Source organism: Amblyomma maculatum, chromosome 8, assembly GCF_055883805.1.
Source record: "Amblyomma maculatum isolate TAMU_Amacu chromosome 8, ASM5588380v1, whole genome shotgun sequence".
In the NCBI taxonomy this organism is placed as follows: Eukaryota; Metazoa; Arthropoda; class Arachnida; order Ixodida; family Ixodidae; genus Amblyomma; species Amblyomma maculatum.
The window spans coordinates 110,815,417-110,836,342 of NC_139351.1; the positions used below are offsets into that span (position 1 = coordinate 110,815,417).

General features: G+C 43.8%; 2 protein-coding genes across 8 annotated transcripts in view; one reads left to right on the forward strand and one right to left on the reverse strand.

Moving 5' to 3' along the window:
* p120ctn (adherens junction protein p120) overlaps positions 1-7,162 on the forward strand; it is a 93,877-nt gene extending 86,715 nt beyond the window's left edge. For 6 of the 7 annotated variants that reach the window (XM_084577213.1, XM_084577217.1, XM_084577212.1 and 3 more), the window contains 4 exons: positions 388-619; positions 1,357-1,376; positions 1,798-1,953; positions 6,956-7,162. In XM_084577213.1, coding sequence (XP_084433339.1) covers positions 388-619; positions 1,357-1,376; positions 1,798-1,953; positions 6,956-7,102 — 555 coding nt within the window. In that variant the 3' untranslated portion in view covers positions 7,103-7,162. Of the gene's footprint in view, positions 1-387; positions 620-1,356; positions 1,377-1,797; positions 1,954-3,710; positions 3,774-6,955 lie in introns of those variants that run through there. The other variant, XM_084577215.1, reaches the window with a different exon arrangement.
* Positions 7,163-12,746: 5,584 nt separating this feature from the next.
* Positions 12,747-20,926, reverse strand: part of LOC146182196 (uncharacterized) — a 30,276-nt gene continuing 22,096 nt past the window's right edge. The window contains exons 12-13 of the mRNA XM_084577219.1: positions 18,362-19,284; positions 12,747-14,781 (exon numbers count right to left, since the gene is read on the reverse strand). Coding sequence (XP_084433345.1) covers positions 14,709-14,781; positions 18,362-19,284 — 996 coding nt within the window. The 3' untranslated portion in view covers positions 12,747-14,708. The remainder of the gene's footprint in view (positions 14,782-18,361; positions 19,285-20,926) is intronic.

Below are 20,926 nucleotides of genomic sequence, written 5' to 3' on the forward strand. Positions count from 1 at the left end.
ACATGTAGGGCGAAGAGAGGATAACCGATGGTCGCTTAGGGTAACAAACTGGATTCCAAGGGAAGGAAAGCGTAGCAGGGGGCAGCAGAAAGTTAGGTGGGCGGATGAGGTTAAGAAGTTCGCAGGGGTCAAGTGGATGCAGCTAGCACAGAACCGGGTTAAGTGGAGAAATATGGGAGAGGCCTTCGCCCTGCAGTGGGTATAGTCAGGCTGATGGTGATGGTGATGTGATGGTGATGTCCTTCACAGCGGAGCTAAGCTCAGAGTGTAAAGGTTAAGGCAAACAGATTTAAGGCATTTGAAGCTGACAAGGACCAGACCTTGAATTTGAGTAAACCACAAGTTTGAATTAATGCAGTTTTACATATTATTTTATCTCTTTAACAGCTCCTGTACAACCTGTGGCAGCATGTTGAGCTGCGGGAAGTGTACAAGAACGCCGGCTGGCGCGAGTATCATTTCTTGACACGGACGCTGGTGGCGCGCAACTCCTCCTCCTCACCGCCGTCGAGTGCCAACAACACGCTAAGCCGGCCAATCAGCTCACAGGGTGGCACCCGCTACGAGGACCGCACCCTGCCGCGCGTGGCACGGGAACTCAACAGTGGACAGCCTCCTGGTGAGCAGCGGCATCAGCTTCTTAGGAGTTTCAAAGCGATAGCATAGCTCGGGGCAAGGATAGGACTTAGACGAGACAACAAAGACATCGTCTCGTGTGAGTCCTTGCCCCTTTTGCACTGCCCTCTTTTCGAGACCTGCACCAACTGGCCCAATCTGCCACATTGATGGCGTAGCGTTTAGAATGTGACGTCATTTTTTGCAGCAGGCCCAAGTAGTGGCTTTGCCTGACCTGCAGCCAAACTAGTGCCCTTCAGATCTTGTGCAGAGGTAGTGTTCATACGTCAGGGCAATGTTCAGTGCATACTTTTAACATGCCCATGGGGGGGGGGGGGAAATGAAGAAAGAAAATAGAAGAAGCTCAGTGGGAGCGAGTAAAGCATATGGCAGGGCTTCAAAATAAGGATTAGATAGAATTTGTCGTGTGCTATATAATCCCTTTATGGGTGCCCTCTGTGCACCCAAAAGCTGCCTTATCATCCATCCAGCTGGCCAATCGTGCGCATGTAGGTTACATAGAGGAATGCCTGTTACTGTGCAGGTACCTTGTGAGAAAGTGTGTTGGAGAGGGTAATCTGCATTGTAGAAGAGAGTAAAGCAAGCTCGTGTCCTCTTGAATAGTCAAGGGAGCTCTCTAGCCTTGCATGCTGCATCTCGACGAAGCAGCTTTTTTTCAAGTGCAAAAAATGGTCATTGTAGCTTGCAGTGATTTTCCTTCTTCTTCCCCTTCTCTTGCAGTGAATATGCCGTACAGTCGGGTAAGCAGATTTCTCTTTTTCTATCTGACCAGACATAATCCATAGAATCATGGCAAAATATGCACCCAGGGAATATTATTGCAACGTCCCTAAAAGTTTTGCAGTTTTCATCTCCTAATCTACTTCAGGAGAAGTGAATTCGACCACAGTGCTTAGCTTATTGGTTGTGGTACTGGTTCACGCGTGCACGTTTTCTGCATGCAATTGTGCAGCAAGTGTGACCATTTGATCTAGATAAGCAAACGCAGCGCTGAGCGAAGAAATGGCAGTGGTTTGCGTTGCCATGTAAATTGATAAGGTTAGGGTGTAAAACCGCTGTGCGCTTTGTAACTATTTAAGCAGTGCTCATGCTCTCGTGCTTTTACTCTTGCTTTTTACTTGTGCTTTCGCGAACTAACTTCAGCCATTATTCTCTATTCAGTCTGAGGAGCTTCCGCTGAGCGAGCTGAGTCACGGTGGCGGAGGAGGCGGCGGTGGCGCGGAAGTGCAGCCTGGCTCTCCGCAGCCTGCGCAACCACAGCAGCCTACGCTGCACCGTCCACCCGTTGGCGGTGTCCCCATTTTCCCGCCGGGCCCTGTGAGTGTGCCCGCTTTGAATAGTGCAAAGGAGAGGCCCAACAAGAACTGTGCACTCCGTGCAGATTCCGAAATGGGATCAATCTGCAGGGGGTCAATGTCAGGACAGGAAAGCAATAACTTTGAAATGCTTAAACTGCATCTGTGCAACTGTCTTGCAAGTTGGATGGCGTTCGTGTTTCAAGAAGTACCTTCTTCAAAGACTACTCTTGTTTCTTGTGGGCGTCGGTGCTCTTGCCGCTGTTCTTTCAATTACCCATCTTCCTCTTGCCTGCTGCTATCCTGCGCTAACAGTTCTTTTTTCCATTTTCCATTTGTGCTTATAGGTACTAGTACTACTGATATAATAGTGCATACCTGCATCTGGGTTCACCATGAGTGAGAAACATGGCAGTGGTAGCCTTTAATATCACCTCTAAATTCGCATGCTAGGTGATGCACAATGTCAATGATGTGATCATGGTTTACTTCAGTTTTGGGATCACACAAAGTGTTGGGTGATATGAATATTTTTCTACGACCACACGAGATTAGCGCCAATGAGATTCTACTGCAGAAAAGTTGGAGCCATACAAATTTTGCTGTGATGGCTCAGTGTTTAGAAAGCTCAACTAGTAAATTGCATCCCGGCCATTGTGGCCTCGTTTCGATGGAGCCAAAGTGCAAGGCGCTCTCATTCGGAGCCCAACATTGTGCCATTCGCCATAGCTTGATTGGCTTTGGGACGGTAAATAACATAAATTACACCAAAGATGTGATGATTTGTTAGCCTGCATGTAGCTTATAGAGAGAATACAAAAGACCTAGTTATTTTGCTGCCTCTCCACGTTGCATAGATACTAAATCTGCTTTGCATGTTTCCTTTGTGCTTGCCCTTTTCGTCGGTGATAGGATGATGGTGCTAAATCTGAAACATTGCAACATTATGCATAGTTTGTTCGTCAGCCTTTTTGGTCTTTCATGGACGAAATGGGGAAAGTAGCAGCTAATCTGACATAGGAAAAAGAATTTGTTCACAGAACATTCCGCAGTATCCCACAGCTTTTAGCTCTCTATTTAAAGGCCAGGATATTCACGTTTTTTTTTTTTTTTTCTGTGAAATTTAATTCATTTATTTTAAGGGGGAGAGGGTATATATATTTTCGCTACCTAGAAAGTCCGAAAAGTAGGTCGTCAAACTGTTGTAATCCACTTCGAGTTTAATCTATTTGGGATCAGCTATATGTGCAGTGGCACACATCATCACCAAAAGCACTCAAAAGTTTTGATTGGGATGCCAGAAGCAACCTTTGGAGGGCTACGCAGGCTTGTGTATATGCACTTGTTACCCCGCCAGGGCTTGTGCAGTGGTAGGGCGCTCGATTACCATGCCCAAGGATGCGGGCGGCCACTTTTCGGTGGAGGCTAAAAGTAAGGCGCTCGTGTGCTGTGCGATGTCAGTGCACGGTAAAGAACCCCAGGTGGTCGAAATTTCCGGAGCCCTCCACTACGGCGTCTCTCATAGTCTGAGTCACTTCGGAATGTTAAACCCAACAAACCAACCTATATGCACTTCATGTATATGCTGACAAACCTCTCGGATTATCTTCTTTTGGGGTGTTGTACATCATCTTCAAGCTGATTAAAACTTCCTGTGATTAAAAAGCTATCTGGTTTTGAAATGGTGTAAGTTCACTGTCGGTGTGTCGCGTTGCTGTGCTCAGCTGTGCCTAACTGTGTTTCACTAACTGCTCTCTCTCTCTCTCTCTCTTGCTCCAGCCCCCTGGTTTCTAACATCTTCCCGACCTGGTCTTACACTCCTTTAACTAAACATAAGACGTGGTGGGTGTCTCTGCTTTTGCATGCTCCTGTCTGGAACATTGTGTGTGTGTGTCCTTGTCTGAATGCCTGCAAGTCGCATTTGCTGGTTTTACCCTCTGTCCTCACTAACTCACTCGGTGCAATCAAGGAAACAGACTTTTTTCTTGGCTTTCGCAGTTGTGTTAGTAACAAGTCTTAAATAAGCAATATTGACAGTATGTTAAGAGCTTTCGCAATTCAACTAGTGTTAACCAGAGCTAAACCACAACTAATTTTTTTTATTGACAGAATGCAGAAATGTGTGTAAACCAGTGTATTTATGAACTGCACAAGGTTGTAGTACATCATTTTAGTGGTGTGAACTGTAGTCTAGTCTCTCAAACAGCTGCCCATGCCATCTGCTAAGTCAGCACAACCAAGCCAAACAGACTGCTTCCAATGCAACAAAATATGAACCGAAACTGTCCAGTAGGGATTCCTGTAATGACATCACTGGGGTTGTGCATATGGGTCAGGAGTGGTCTTATGGAAGGTGCTGTTGTCGTCAAAAAAGAAAGAAAAAAAAAGACTGCATCTCAATTTGCATGAAACATAGGCACACACAGTAAACATTATCTGAAGGCTGAAGCAGATACACGAAGTATGAGATAGTCTTTATTGTCCCATTAGAGCAACTAATAGAGCATTCTGTAAGAGAGTGCACCCATGACTTAGATAATGAGAAGATACAGAATCTCTACTGTTGTCTTTGTTGAGCTTAAAGGAGTTAGTACAAACTTAGTACTAACTCCACACAAGGTAATCACATGTTATCACATTTCATGTGATAACATAGAAACCTCATTGGTACAGAAATCCGTTGTTTTCTGGTGTCATCACACGATGAGGTTGTGAGACCACATGACGTGGCCAAGGTTGACAGGTGCCCTAGCCTCCTGACATGGCCATGTGCGATCACATGCTCAGCATCAGTTAGCAGCTGCTCCTAGTTTCATCCAGATTTGTCTGTACAATCAGAGTAGGTTACTGCATAGAATCGGAGACAGGCCCGATGTGCAGTTCGGAGTACGCCGAAGTCGCTGGAGTTATATGAACTGTTCCCATCGGAAGACAGAAGTACTTTCCAGAGAACCTGGGGCAGAATATTTTTAATGGCAGGACAGCTCCAGAATGAGGGCAAAGGAGGAAGGTGTGATCCTGAGGAAATGGCAAGCCAGTGCCGAAACGAGAGCTCTGTCGAAACAGGTGGCGGACCTCGAAACGAGAACGAGTGATGCGCAAGTGAAATAAGTGGAACATATTGGGGTGCGAATGTTGAAATTTTCAAATATGAATATGGAGAGAAAAATGCCTTCGAATATTTAATCTGACCAGTGGAAAAAAAAAATGGAAAATTAAAGAATACTAGACTCTGTTCACCTTGTTTATTTCAGAATTCACATTGTACTATTTGCAGATAGAATTAAACTACATCTGCATAGAGGTGCATACCCTACTGAAAAATTCAGTGTAAATTATGCAGAATTCAGCATACCAGATTTTTGTATGCTCTCACTAATTCGGCCATCAAAAGACTGGGAAAAACCCCAAATTAACTGAATGGTCTTCAATGAACTGCTGAAAACCGCTTGTGTCACAGTAATGTTTTTATGATAAACACCTGTACTATGGATAGCACATTGAAGACCTTTGCTGGCATTGCCCTAGTTTGTTTTCACTTGCTTTTAGAAGTTGAGAGACAACAAATACAGCACACTTAAAATGAACAAGCACACATATTGTTGTCCTTTTTGTGTACCATGCTTATTGCGTCTCATCTTCTACGAGCTATGAACAAACTTCCCCCCTTTCAACACACTTTAATGTAGTTTTTTCTTGCTACACAGGCTATGCGTTCCATATAGCCTGTAATACATTCATATGCATGCGTGTGTGTATGTGCGTGTGTGTGTGTGTGTGTCACAGTCATAGCTTGTATGCAGCATTTGAGTGTGCATAAATGAATAGTGGGCGTTGTGAAGTGAGCGTTATAATGCTATATAATGTTGCTTTGTAAAATAAAACATTATTGGAAAACCTAGATTGTTAAAAGGCAACTGCGGGTGTTATTGAGGCTCTCATATTTGTTTGAAACTTTTGCTAGGAGTTTTTCTCTCTCATTTTTTCTTGCAGGTGAAACACCAATGTAGCATTTTGTTTCTTCGCAAATCTATTTTAAATCTGGCAGTCATTGCGTTGGGAAGCTTCTATGGGCACTGCTGCATTACAAATGCGAAATTTCAGTTTCAATTTGCTTTCCTTTGGTTCTTACAGAATCGTTTTAATGCCGCTTATTGTTGTAAGGAAAAATGGAGTCTGTGGGAAAATATTCCAGTCATCAATGTATATATCGTTGTGAAAGCCCCCAAGTTGCCTTTAAACGTTGAAGTTAATTGTTGCTTGAAAATATGGAAGCGGTACAAATATGAACACACTAAGACAAATACTTTTAATTATAACATCATGAAGGTCATTGGGGGTGCATACAATAAGCCTGAGACTGGCAATGATACCCATCCTTGCCTCTCTAGCAGTGAAAAATGTCTTAGTGCGACACACGGTTTTTATTTATTTATTTATTTTCAAGTCACCCCTTGAGTAGCGTGCAATCATTAGTTTGAATGAAACTGCTTTTGCTCCGTTCTAAAAATGAGTACCACATTAGTATAGTTTTTTTTCGAATCATACTAAGAACTTTATCAAAGCTTCCAGTTATAACTTCATGTTTATCTTAATAGCGTTGCATGATCTTCAAAAAGTCAGTTTTGTTCAGTTGGTATACCCGGCTTTCTTTTTAAACTGATTAGATTGAATCTGCATTAGTTTGTCGACTTTCTTTACAAGTTATATTTCAGTTTACTTTTGTTTGGCTTTTTTCTTTTTAATTATTGAAAGGCACTATTCCTGTACCATGTGTCCTGTCTCAGTTTTGCTTATCTTGCACTCTACCTGCATTTATCAGCACAGCTCAGCTTCCTAGACATGTCAGGATAAGCTATTTGACTCATTTGGGCATCAAGTTTTGCTAGGAAGCTAAACTCTACTCCCTACCACTACTCCTACTCATACGAACGGTATCTTGTTCTTGAGCACCTTCACAGTACTCCTGTATCTCAGGCAGAACTTTTGCTCCTTCACTGATGGCTCGTGCCTTGGCCATGCAGCAGCAGCAGCAGTCCATGAGGTCTCCGCCTGAGCCAGTCTATGCCCAGGTGAACAAGAAAAAGGACCGGTATCCCAGTGATCAAGGGGCCCAGTACCTCGCGCTCGACGGCCAGGCATCCCAGCCCGCTGGAGACTCCTGGGTGTGAGGACGCGCAGCAGCACGGGCTGCTGCAGACCTCGGCCACATCTGTTTTTATTTTTTTTTATCCTTCGCCATTGCGGGACGTTTTTACACGCCTTGCTTGTGAAAGGAAGAAGAAAAAGGAAAGAAGATTGTGCGTGCACTTGCCAGATAAGCCAGCAGTGTGTTTTGCTGCTGTGCTTTTTTAGTTATTTTTTTATTTTATTATTGCCATTATCAGTTCGTGTTAGACTCGCGTGCTCTTGCAGCACGAGCCTGAAGTATGTGCCCCATGTTTTTTTTGGGGTGCTCGTGTTGTGTGTTCTAGGAGAAGCTTAAAGCCAAAGTCAGTTCCTTGCTGTTTGTTTTCTTTTCCTGTCTGTATTTTACTTTTGGTGTGTCTGCCATTTGCCAACAAGTTTGTGTCACTGAGCTAGCTGTCAGCTTTTTATTCTTTATTTTATTTTTTGTGTTGCATTTTGTGTTTCCAGAGGCAAGACGTCTCTAGTTGAAGAAGAGTGCTCGCCTCCTGTGTTCTGCGTACTGTGGTTCTAGATCAACAACAAAAAATGGACACCGAGAGGAGACACTCTGCAACTGTGCGCGCACGCATGTGGATGGTGGTGGCAGTGTGGTGCACCACGCCACCATCTCTCCACGTAGGGAGGAGTAATGATTAAAACCTAAGGGCTGAGCGCGTTACAATGATGGAAATAAGGAAGTCAAGACCAGGTCCTCCTACCTTTTCTCACTTGTCGTTTTTGCTGCTGGAACTGGGGGAAGTTCCAATGCTGCTTGTTCTCATTGTACAAGAAATGAGGTGTTGCCTAAGGCAAAGGCAGCTAGACACCGAACACTTGACCTCAGCAGTGGATGCTGATGCAGAAAGGGACAGTTGGTGCATTCTTCAGTCTCTCCACTTGAGTAAGAGAGACAGGATAAAGACGGTTTTCAGGGACTTGCGGGGAGGTAAGGTGAGAAAGGGGTTTCCCAGTCGCGATTTACTACTCCGTATGCTACCACGACAAGTACACTCTATCATCATTACTACTATTACTACTACGCAGTAATCCTTGATCCTGCCAGTGCCAACAAGAGTGTTTTTTGCCATGGCGCGTCACGGTTTTTTATCTATGTTTCAGTACACACAGCGCACACACACAGACTTCCTCTTGCGTATGTAACATGCCGTTCTCTGTCTCAGCATGCAACGCCCTCTTGGTTGACCTTTCCTGACCTGTCCGCCACAGTTCCTTGCTGCCCTTTCTTCCTCTGCGGCTTTTGCATCTGTTTGTTTCATTTCTTTGTTCTCTGGGCAGTTGTTGATTGTCCGGTGAAATCTGATCCTTCCAGAAGCACCTTCGCACATGACTCCCGCGTCTCTCTTAACACAAACTATTCATGATGGAAACTTTGCTCAAGTGTCGCAGGTTCTTGCGTTGCATTTCTTGGGTTGTGCTGACTGAGAGGCAGGACGGACAATGGACATCACGGGCGAAATGTTCTCCTCTCCCCCTTTATTCTCTCTCTGCTGCAGACCCGTCGTTGCTGAACCACTTCGTCTGCAAAAGTCCACGGCCTGGCTGGCGTCGCTTTATTCACATTATGCACATATGTGCGTGCATTAATGCATGCACGCACGCGTGTGTAGCAACGCTGGTGCTGGGTTGTGAAAGCAGTCTGCTCGGAGGCTGTTCTCATACTGTCCGCTGTAAAAGTAATCTCCTATCAGGTGACTGGTTTACACAAGACAGTGGCTGTGGCTATCTTTGCTTTGGCCCTCTTTCTCGTCTGTCTTCTGGACGATTATTGCAGCCCAAGCTGCAAGGGAAAAAAGCAAAAAAGTACCACAACTTGCAGAGCCTGCACCACGCTCTTTTTTGCCATTTTTGGAGTCGTTTTTGTCTCCGTAATTCCAGAACAGCTATGAGCTTTTCAAGAAAGACTGTCCTCCAATTTCATTTCTTCCTCGCTTTAGTTGACAAAAACGTTCTATTTTTCTTTTCAATCCTCACTGCTGCCGTCACCTATAGTACTTGCATCTCATCATTTCTTAGGCAGTGCAAACTACTTAAGCGCCAGCCATAATCTACACAGTGTTCCGTTTGTTTGTTTGCGGTGTATTGGCTAGGCATGTCAACAAGTCTTGTGTCATTATTATGTGTGTAACATACTCGTGTGCATTTTTTGGACAGTATTTAAATACTTTAGCTAGTTTTGTTTTGGCAGAGTAGATTTTTCTTTTAGCTTGTTTTGCATTGACGTTATTAGATGGACAACTAACTCTGTTGCCCACCCCGCCATTCTGCAAAGGTCTATGCTGTACAGTTATGAATGTCACCAGCCCTTTATGTGTTGAGGAATACTGGTGCATTGCATTTTTCTTTTCCTCCCTCCATATTCAGCCAGCGTGCTCGTCTGTGCAAGGATTTACACATTCCATTCCAACTTTAGTGAGTTTGTTAAAGGGATGCTTTCTTTTATCGACGGACGAATTGTAATTGATGAGGCAACCTCTTCTTGATTCTCATGAACATAGGCAACTTTTTATAATGACATATTGTAACTTTTACATTATATACCTTTTTTTTATTTACAAACGGACTAGTGTACATTTTTGGTTGTGTAAAATGTATCTGATATGAACTGTAACTTCTGAAATAAAGGTGATTTTGAGGACCAGTGCAGCGTGCGCTTTGGTTAAGTGTCGTTTTTGCACTGTGTATATGTACTGCGTTCTTGTTCTTCAACTAAGGAAGTTTCTTTTCAAGATCAGCATAAACATGGCTAATCTCCCGTCCGCAGCGTACGCAATATATAATTAACATAATGCCCAAGGTTGATCACGTTTCCATGCCAGGCTACAACGGTGCCAGTCCAATGTCCGCCAAGGCTGAGTGCATGCCATCATCCACAAGACTATCATTTTACTCTCTACATGCATTGTGCAAGCGATGTCCTTTACTTAGTCCAGCATACAACTTGCTGTGTTCCAGAAATTGAAACCATTTTGGAACAGTCCATGAAACATGAATTTTTCAGGAAGTCTGCAAATGAGGCAGGTGTGTTATGAGAGATGATTGGGTAAATGTGCCCAGTTCTGGCGGCAGCAGCTGCTTTTATTGTGCGAGACCATAGCCTCCTTTATACACTCTGCGCCTGGCAACTCCGCGCTCCAATGCCGTCGCCGCCACGCCGCTGGCTGCCGAGAGATAGCGACAGCGACACAGGGTCACCCTCGCCAGGCGAGTGCCGGGTGCGTCGTGTTGAAAAACGATCTGGATAGCCAGGCGCTGCCGCTTTCTCGCTGTTTCGTGCACTGTCATAGCCTCCTTTATACTCTATGTGCTTGGCAACTCCGCGGCCGTCACCGCCACTCTTCCTCCGTTGAGAGTTACGCCGCTGGCTGCTGAAAGATGGTGACAGCGACGTAGGGTCACCCTCGCCAGGCGAGTGCCGGGTGCGCCATGTAGCAAAGCGATCCAGTTAGCCATGCGCTGCCGCTCTCTCGCTGTTTCATGTACTGTTTTGCAATGTGCAAGGTCGTGCTTCTATATTTACCAGCCTTTGGGTGCTGCAGGAGTACAGTATTGCACCAACTGGTAAGTGGCAGTTTTGCTTTATCCTTCAGACTATCGCTGCATAGTGTTCAGCTGCTTTGAGGCTTGTGAAAAATAGTGACAGCACCAAAAACTGTTTATTAAGCTTCAATACTGCAATAATAATGTTAGATGTGCACATGTGCTTTCTGGACTGAAATGCTAATTGCTTCCCTGCCTAGCTCGTCTGCGTAGTGTGTTAGATGTGCTCCTGCGGTTTTTTTTTTTTTTTTTTTTTTCTTTTTTTTTCACAGTATACGCTAATCACGAAATTTTGTGCTAAAACAGAAACACAAGCTTTACCTATTGTGAAGATCACTACTTTAAAGTGAGTTAAACCGAATTGTGCAAAGCCTATGTTAGTTTTCCTTGTGCACATGTATTTTCTGGACTGCGGTGCTAACTTCCTCCCTGGTTAGCTCTTCTGTGGTATGTTACATGTGCTCCATGCAGCGCAGTATTTTTTGTTTTGCTAACTGCGCAATTCCGTGAAATAAAAACACAAGCTTTGCCTATTGTGACGATTACTTTGGAGTGAGCGAAACAGAAAGATGCAACACGTATATTTGTCTTTCCTCGTTTTCTCAAGTTAAAGAAAAAGATGTTTGTACGACACGCTGAATCTTTGAAAGTAACAGCTGATACCAAAATTGTTCTCCTTACAGATCTCAATGGCATACTGCGATGCAGTTCCAATCTGTAAATCAAGCTGGCTTCTGAAGTGCTGTCAGTGACAGCAGTCACTGTGAACATTTTTCCCTACTTGTGGCAAATATTCATCACACCACTTCTACATGGTACTCTTGTAGCACAACTGCTGTTGTGAAATGTGTAAATAAATACTGGTGCCTTTCTTCTTGAAATTTTGTTTTACTGCAACGTAGACTAGCATTGTAATTTTTCTATTACCATCGGCGCTAGCGGAGCAGTCATGCAGTTTTTCGAGCCATGCGCAATTTCTTGCCTCACATAAAATGTCATGTAGCATTGGTGTTAGTGCCTAACAAGTATCATGATCACTTGTTATGCTTAGAGGATGTCGGCCTTGCAAGTAAATATGCTGAATATGCACGATTTATGCTTAGGGACAGTTATCCCGCGAGCGAATAACAGCACTCCCGCCCTGCGCTGAGCAGCAGTATATATATATGCACTGCCTACATCCTCAGCATTGTTCTTTGTGCAGCGTCCAGGGTGGTGTCATACCGTTTCACTTCACATTTAGCGTCCTTGTACTAGTCAACTTGCAGTCATGTACTATTTGAACCTATGACATGTGTATACCTAAAGTTTGTATGCTATTAAAAGCTAATTGTAGTGCAGATGTCCACCGGGAAGTGAGACATACTCCGCTTTCAACAGATAAAAAACTGTTACCACTTTGTCGTGGTTTGGCATCAAAAGACTGCCACAATTTGGCAAACAGTGCTTTGCATGTCTTAATCAGTTGAAGCTGGGCTAAACATCAGTCAATTTTTTTCACTCAATAGTCCCAGTCAGAGCTAACTGCATTTTAAGTAGATCCGTGATGACTTCCAATGCTGTGTCAATAGACCGATATCACCAAGCAGACTGCACATACATGCCAATTCTGTCGTCGAAGAAGGCATTTTGCCGTGCTGGTGAAACTTCTAGCAAAATCGGTCAACAGTTGTAATCTGGTTTTCTTGCACATTCATTTCTAGGCCTTCCGTTCTGATTTGCTCATCTAGGTCTTCAATGAATCTTTGCAGTTAGTCCCATCAATTACTTAGCAAGGTAATGTCATCAGCAAGTTCGAAATTCCTGATGTACTCTCCATTACTTTACCTTCCAGAACCTCTTAGGTTGTATAGTGGAGAGACTGAGTAAACTATACTATTTTCCACCACATCTGCCCTCCCTGAGCCTCTGTCAGCCACACGAAAATTTTGTCGCCAGATGAGGGTGGAAGCTGACAGGGCATGCAAACTTGCAGTGCCAACGTGCTCAGCTCTCCTAACACACTGTGGTGCATAACAACACAAGTGCGCTTTTTAGGGTCCACCTCTCATTATTACCAAGCTAGCACAAATGGTACATCATCAAACACTTGTGGAAAAGTACAAAACTTTAATTTTTCATGAAATTTACACAGCACACTTATTTTCGACTTTGATAAGCTGTGATATGCCTTATACAGAACGAAGATATTTCAAGGGTTATCGTGACAAATGCCCAGGTTATAAGTAGATACGCCTTCTTTGTACCCCGAGGCTAGCGTGATGTAGCAACAGGAAGTCAACTGCCTTCCATGCAAACAAAAACCACCTTTCAGGAAATATAAAAACATTGAAAAATGAGCAAGATGGACTTGGCACAGACATGTTTCTACGCCCAACCTCAGAACATCATAAGGGAGAGTGTTAAACTGTCCATGCTACAAAGCCCTAAAACTAAACTGTACTTTTACACAAAAGAAATCATGGCATCTGACAATATGCATCTACCAGGTGCAATGAACAAAAAGTAGTAATGTAAGCAAAGTTTGGCACATTTTGCAAATTACTCATGGATGAAAAGAATTGCTGTATGCCTTCAACACTGCAGAAGAATTGCTTCAGACCACAAGGTTGCATTAGCACATTTCGCTCATTCCCTCTAATGCATGACGAGATTGAAAACACAGTGTCGCAAACTTTAAAACAATCTTCATGCACCAGTCCTCTATAGGACAGATGCATGAAGGCTGTTTCAAAGTCACATGAACCTGCCGCATTTAGTACTAGTAAAAAAAACCATCAACAAAATGGTAGAGTCAGCACTAAGACGCTGTGCTCACCTACCTTAAAAAATACACTAGGCTCAGTGCAAAAGTAATTGCAACCAACATGCGGCACCTCTTGGCAACTAATTGCGTCGGCAAGTGTCATACAGCACAGCTATGCAAAAGTAAAAATACACGGAAACATAGTGGCATGCCACGAAGTGAAGCAACCATGTAATGCAGTAGTGAAATAGACACATTCCAGCTTGGCAAGATGCAAGGGATTTCCAGCATGGCAAACTTGCATATCACACTAAACGGGTCCAACCTGACAACCTGTCCAACTAACACCCAAGGCCACTCGTGAGCATCTGCCACACTATAGCATGCATCAGCTGCAATATTAACTAACGGCAACACAGTGACTAGCCCAATATACACATAAACACTAAATGCATAATGAAGCAGTTTGCACTTAAAAAGGCAGCCACACAAGCCATACACTGAGTAAGCATGCCCGAGAGTAAAGCTTGGGTGCACCCTCATGGCATGCACCCTCAGACTACTACAACTGGTCTCACTTTTCATTTAAAGAACATCAATCCAAAACAAACGGGGAAATGCAAGGAACTGATACCAGCTAATCCCGAGACTTGCAAGAACCGCATCTGATCAATTTTCTGACAAACAAAAACTGAAAATGATGCCCTTTCGTACTGGAATTTACTGTTGTCAGGTGACCACCTCACTCCCAAGTACCACCAGCAGGAAAACTGGCAAAATGTTAGCTGTGTCTCACTACACAACTTTAAACATATCAAGCAGGCATTTCTCTACTTGCAAACAATTTGACTGAGACGCATAGAAACAACTTCTTGACATGAAAGGAGCACCTGAAGTAGTCTCAAAGCACTACTACCAAGCATCTTTTAGTACTCTATACACATAATATTTCGTAGAGCGCTGAAACATGGCAATATATATATCTATGATAGTTGTACTCCCTCCCAGGAACTAGTGTGCCTATGTCCACAAGGAACGAGTGAGAGGAGACTTGCCGTGGCAGTGATAAGTCAAGCATATACCAAAAAACAGGCTAAAGAAAATATTTTCACATCAGCACTCAACAGTCATAAAAACTCTTGTGTCATCAACAACTAATTTCAAAGATGAAAAAGACAAACGCTGCAAGGGGTGTTTTCCCATTCACACTCTTTGCATCAGCGAGCGACCACACGTGCTCACTAAAGCACAATGAGATGACCCAACATTCCAGCTAGCAATGCTCAGTTATGTGAAACATTGGTTTAGAACAATTCAGCCTTGCCGTCAGCTGCTGGAGCTGGCTGTTTCCACTCCATACTGCCGGGAGCTTTCTCGCTGCATCACAAGAAAAAACAAAGAATGTAGATTCCTTGCCTCTACACGCAAATGGATGAGCTCGTGCCATACATACGCTATTAAGACTACACAAATTTGTACAGTGCCATCTAAGAAATTGAAGAAAAGAAAAAAGAAGCACCACTGAAATCAGGACTACACAGAACTGCCAGGGTGAACTGGAAGCCTTGTTTTCTAGTCTCTAAATATAACAGGTCAACATGAGTTATATAAAAAACCCTTTGAGTGAGTTTGTTTACGCATTACATGGCAAAAAATGCTGATCGTTTAGTACAGTCCTGTACTATCTAATCTCAGATGCAATATCCAAAAGCATTTTTGGTTGAAAGACTTGTACAAACCTATCCAGAGAAGCTGCACGCTATAAGTGCACACAGCAAAAGCAGTTGTACTCTGTCTGGTTGGTGGGAGGCGCAATTCCCCTAACAGCTTTGTAAGGACACAGGAAATGCAGGCCAAGAGAGAGCCATCTCACACTGGCAACCATAGGTTTTACGCATGGAGTTCAAATCGTCAGCAAAACCATCATTACAGGCTGTCATGTGCCGGATTATGTCATTACACACGTCTGCCTTGATTCAGATTTGGAACACTTTGAGGTAACGCGGCATGTGCCAATAAAGTGCTCTGGCAGACTCTTCCATACCTAACGGTTCCCACCAGCCACAGTCTGAAGTGGGGCATGCACAATTTTCCCTAGCAAAATCAAGACATTTAATTCAGAAGTGAATATGAATCAAATACAAGCAATCTTGCATCATATTGAATATAAATAGGTTTAACTATAAGCCAAATGAAATACCGTGTTGAATACAAATAAAATATTCGTGTAATTATTCACTCCTTGCCTGAATATTCATACAATTGCCAGGACTGTAATTGACACGGCTGATCAAGATACAGCAGCAATTTCCACTACGAAGCATATAGAACAAGTCGGTGCATGAAATCTCTGACCGTAGCCCTAGAAAAATTGTCTTTTGCTATTGATAATGATGGTGAACAAACACTGCACCTCGGTTGATGACAGAGATGACAATTTTTGAGCCCCTGTCCCCCAATACAAGGCATGAAGGAAGAGCCTGCTAAGCCTGCCTGAACCCTGCTACAATTCTTGGCATTGAAGACCATAAGGGTTTGAGCACCACAAATGCTGTCAAATAAATAAACGAACCGTGTCTCGACAACGCACACACCAATGGCAGCAGCACGCCTGTGCAATGCCGAAGCGGAACCTGTTTCGAAAACGGCCATCGAAGAAAGCTATGGCATGCTAAGTGTTATTCGAAAACTATTTGAACACTTAAAGTTGCAATCAATATGTTCTGATTATTACTGAACATGTACTATTTGATTTTTCATCGCAAGTCCAAGGCGTGAAAAAACACATGGACACAAGAAAGGTAACAGGACGGAGCACTCCGTCCAGTTACCTTTCTTGTGTCTGTGTGTGTTTTCATGCCCTAGACTTACGATGAACTGTCACCAACTAGCCCAACAAAACGTCTTTCCAGACTGATTTGTTCAGCCAATATGATAGGCGAACACTGATTCAACATCAACATTCACACTTCATCATCAGTCCGACTACACCCACTGCAGGGCGAAGGCCTCACCCATACTCCTCCAATTAAAACGGTCCTGTGCTAGCGGCATCCACTTGACCCCTGCGAACTTATTAACCTCATCCGCCTATCTAACTTTCTTCCGTCCCCTGCCAACATTCACACACACCTATTTAATGCATTATCTCAACGCAGTTCAACTGAGCCATGCCATGTAATATGAGGATTGTCGCACAGTAGGGGACACATAATCGGCATTCCACTCCGCTCATATCAGTCTTACGAAGGATCTGTTGAGCGGCTCTTTCAACAAAAGGGGTGCACGAAACCTTCAATGTTTTCAATGTAAAAATATTTCAGAACTACAAATTTCAATATAGTGCATATTTCAGAATAACGTACGGAATTAATTTTTTCGCCTATTATCAAGGAACATCAGTATTGCGAATTACAGTACAGTACAGAATTACATCAGTACAGAAAAGGCCATTTCTGGGAGTATGCCGTGGGCTATAGCTATCATTATCACCACATCTAGGGCCAACACCTAGCACTACCACAAAGCTCTGCTTTAATAAGCAGTAGCCAGCAGGTCTAGCCACCTGCCTTTTTTCTGTTTTTCCTCGATGTTGCTTTTCTCTCTGTGTTGTGTGTCGTTCGCCGATCGGTTGTTCTTGCCATTCGCGTGTGCTGTATGCAGGAATTTTTGTTGCGGGTTATCTTATGTGAAGTTCATGCGAGATCCTATGATTAATGCAACCAGCGATGGCGCCAAGAAGCTAAAGCAGTTTTCGCTACAGAAAAAGGTAGCCAAGATACCAAGAAATCAACGTAGAGAAAAATAAAATCCGCCTCTGCCCTCAGCTTCGCATTGCCCCATCGGCCATCGTGGTAATTTGAAAGACCAAGCCAAGATTGTCAAACTTCAGTGTACACTGAAGATAAGGTCGTATCGAGCTGTACATGAACGAAGCCTGTACTTTCATCGCACGGTGCAATGACGTAAATGATGAAATAATGCGCTAAGTGTAAGGTGTAGAAAATTTTAATCGGTTTTGCGCGCTGCATGCAGCAGAAAAAAAAACACGATTTCTTCAAATAAAGCAGCTTTGTAAGTTAGTGATATTTTCATTTGAGATTTTGCTTGCCTAGGCACGTGTCTATTACCAAGGTAGGTCATTTTCATACCTTGGTCTGACCACTGGCTTATAATTCTAAGTTTTTCACTACAATATTTAAAAAAACAAAGATTTTCGGCAGTACCCCACAATTCGTTATATCAAGATGTGACTATATCAGGTATGATGTCACAAAGCGGTATGGGGTATGAGGGACACCATATGTTGAAGGGCGCTGGATTATCTTAAACTGCCTTTGTTCTGTAACATGCACTGACAATGCACAGCATGTGGGCACATTGCATTCTGCCTTTGTTGAAACGCACCAGCTGCTATGGCCTGGATCAAACCTGCATACTTGAGCTCAGCAGTCTAGCGCTCTATAACCGTGGCAGGGCAGTCTACCTATTTAAGCCAATATAGGTTTGCTATAATATGCACCTAATCCAGTTGTCTAACCTGTCGGACAAATCGTAATCGCTTTGACAGCATGTAATTTATTTAACATATCACTTCGTACCTGTCACAGTAAACTTGTTAACTCAACCTCGTACCACTTAAATATCAGCCCAGTTGAACATTCTTTTTGTAATGCTCAATATAATGCAGTAGCTACCATGTGCTTGTCACAACTTACAAGTTTTTTAGGACAAAAATCTGGACAGCTGAAACAGCTACAAAGCTCCATTTATCCTCACAACAAAGTTAACGAGAACTCGCTGTGCAAGAATTGCTCTGCATGTATCCCAATTATCTCGCAGCTAGGTAGCCAGATGTTTCCAGAGATAAGTCTTTATAATACTCTGTTTGAAAATGAAACTCGACATTCAGCAGACCAGCCCAAAGCAGCAAATGACCAGTTCTATGCCAGCTTACCCATCAATGTCAGAGTCATCACCAAGAATCTTTTTCATCTCGTCCTGGAACCGCTCGTGGATTATGGTCCGTTTCAGCCTGTCCAAGGCCCACGGACTCCCGGTGGCCAAGAACTGCAGGAACCAGTCTCCCTGTGCGTTCTTGTAGGGCGCAAACTCGACCTTTTCCAGCTGCATCCAGTACCGCAAAAGGGATCGAAACCGGTGCTCTTGCCGCATCACCTTCAGGAAGAAGTCATCATCACCCGTCCACAGAGGCAGCAGCAGGGTCTGCGTACGCGTCGGCCCCACAGGCGTGACTGCTTCCAGTGGAAGGTCGCCATTCCTCGCCTCTTTACTTGGGTAGAGCAGCCGGTGCAGTGTCCGTTCTGCCAGGTCAGCCAGGATGCTGTCGCGCTTGCTGCTGCCGCTTCGTTGCCTCCTCAGCACAAAGTTACGCAGGCAGTGCACCAGCAGCAGAGTGGGCTGCCTCTGGACTCGCGCCAGCCCAAACTTCTTGTCAAGTTGGCGCAGGGTCACTTCCAGCACGGCCTTTGTGAGCCTGAGGTATTCAGCCGCCTCCTGCTTATTATCATCGTCGTCACCCCAGAGACAGCCCTTGTTGCCCTTCAGCCACCGAATGAGTAGCTTATAGGCATTGTTGAAGAGGGCCTTCTCAAAGGGGATGTCAGCCTGGTCTCCCCTGGGGAGGAGGGCCACAGTCACGCGCTCCCGCATACTTCCTCTTGTGGGCCCATTGAGAGGTGCCGCATCTCTCAGAATATTCAGCAGCACATCGGCCACACACCAGACAAAGCCCTCGGCCTGGGCACCCTGCTGGTAGGCACAGTGGTACCAGGCAGACGCCCGCTTTTTGGCTTCCAGGTAGTCACCGTCAGAGTCCCCATAGAAGTCTGCACGTGTGCATGCCATGATGTGCTTGACCTATGGGAACATGAAGAGATTTAACAGTCTTTGTGAGCAATCTTGACTGTGTGCATTATGTTTCCAACCTGCATTCACATTCATATGCTTTGTCCACATTCTCTCTCTGTGGCAACAGGGAGAGAATACTGCTTATTGCAAACCACCTCCTTCCCGGGATCAGGCTGGCACTGGTAGCTTTTGACATTTTGAAGGAATAACAGAACCTCACCCATTATTTCATGTTATATACACCGAGAGCAACCACAGCTAAGGCCCCTAATATCCAAAGGCAAAAAAATTTCAACTTTAATGTGTACATCTGAAGTGTTGACTCTTTGATAATACCAACATACCTACTGCTTTCATAATTTATTGCATGGTGCGTTTTTGAAAGGCCCATTGCCACATACTTCGCCTGAACAATTTGGGAGTTCATAATAATATTGCTTACCAAATACTTCTGAGTTCTCGAACTTTGCAGCCGAGCAAATGAGGTAAAATATTAATTTTTTTCACAAGAATATCCATAGCAATAATAGCACAAGAAGAAGACGTGGCTACTAACATAAAACTTTGTAAAAGAAATTTTAAAATCAACAATTTTCAATGGAATCGCAGGAAACTAGAAGCCTTATATCCGTGTTACACGGTTAGTTTCAGCTGCAGTTCAGTTAAATGACAGTTCAGCTTTTCAACTGATGTTGAGAAGAATGACGGTCACCTGCAGTTACATGGAATATATAGCGAAATACAGTTGTGTCTCAGAATCACGTGATCCCACCACGTCCAAGAAATGTTGATTAAAAAAAGTGTTTTATTTTTCATTATAACTTTATACAATATCTGCACGTTTTATGTTGTCGAACTGCACATTTTGCGACAACTGTCAGTAACTCGACAATTGAACTCAACACAAAGCCAAGTCAATCCATTTGAGGTATGTCTGGTTCCATTGCTTAATCGTTGCTTTTTTGGTGCCGCTTCGAGCACTTGTGTTTTGACACTCGTTTGAGTAGCTAAAGTTGCAGGCTGGGACTTGTGCAAAAACCTTCCGTGTGATTTGAGATCACATAGCGGTTGGAAATGCTGCCGATTCGAGCTGTGCAGCATGTCCGCTGACAGCCATCTTGTCAGCTGATTGGTTCAACTGCGATCGCCAACCTTAGCAGAACTGACATGCAGTTGGTGCTGCCGTGTAACGTTGCTAACTGCCGTTCAGTTCAACTGACCATCAACTGAACTGCCGTTGAAAACGCCCGTGTAACAAGGGTATTAACCACAGTGAAAAAATGAGGGCTTTGCACAGCCGTCCTCAAATGCAGTAGCTCTAACATATATGTTGTCGTAAATTAATTTATTTGCATCCATGTCTAGCCAAATACAACAAAAATGTACAAATATCAACAATGTCTAATTACGTTAAAATCCTTGCAAACATCAAAAGCCACCTGCGGAGGCTACATTTTCACCCTTTACAGTGAAACTTCACTTGAACAAACTTCAAGGGATCAGAAAAAAAAGTGAAAGATCTCTGAACTGAAATAAGTGTGTGGAAGCTTGTTTCTATTAGCTACAAGAAACAATTAGTGTTTAAATCATGCCTGGGCTCATTTATATAGGACTGCGCTCATCTGCAAGTGAAGAATGCAGTAACCCTTTG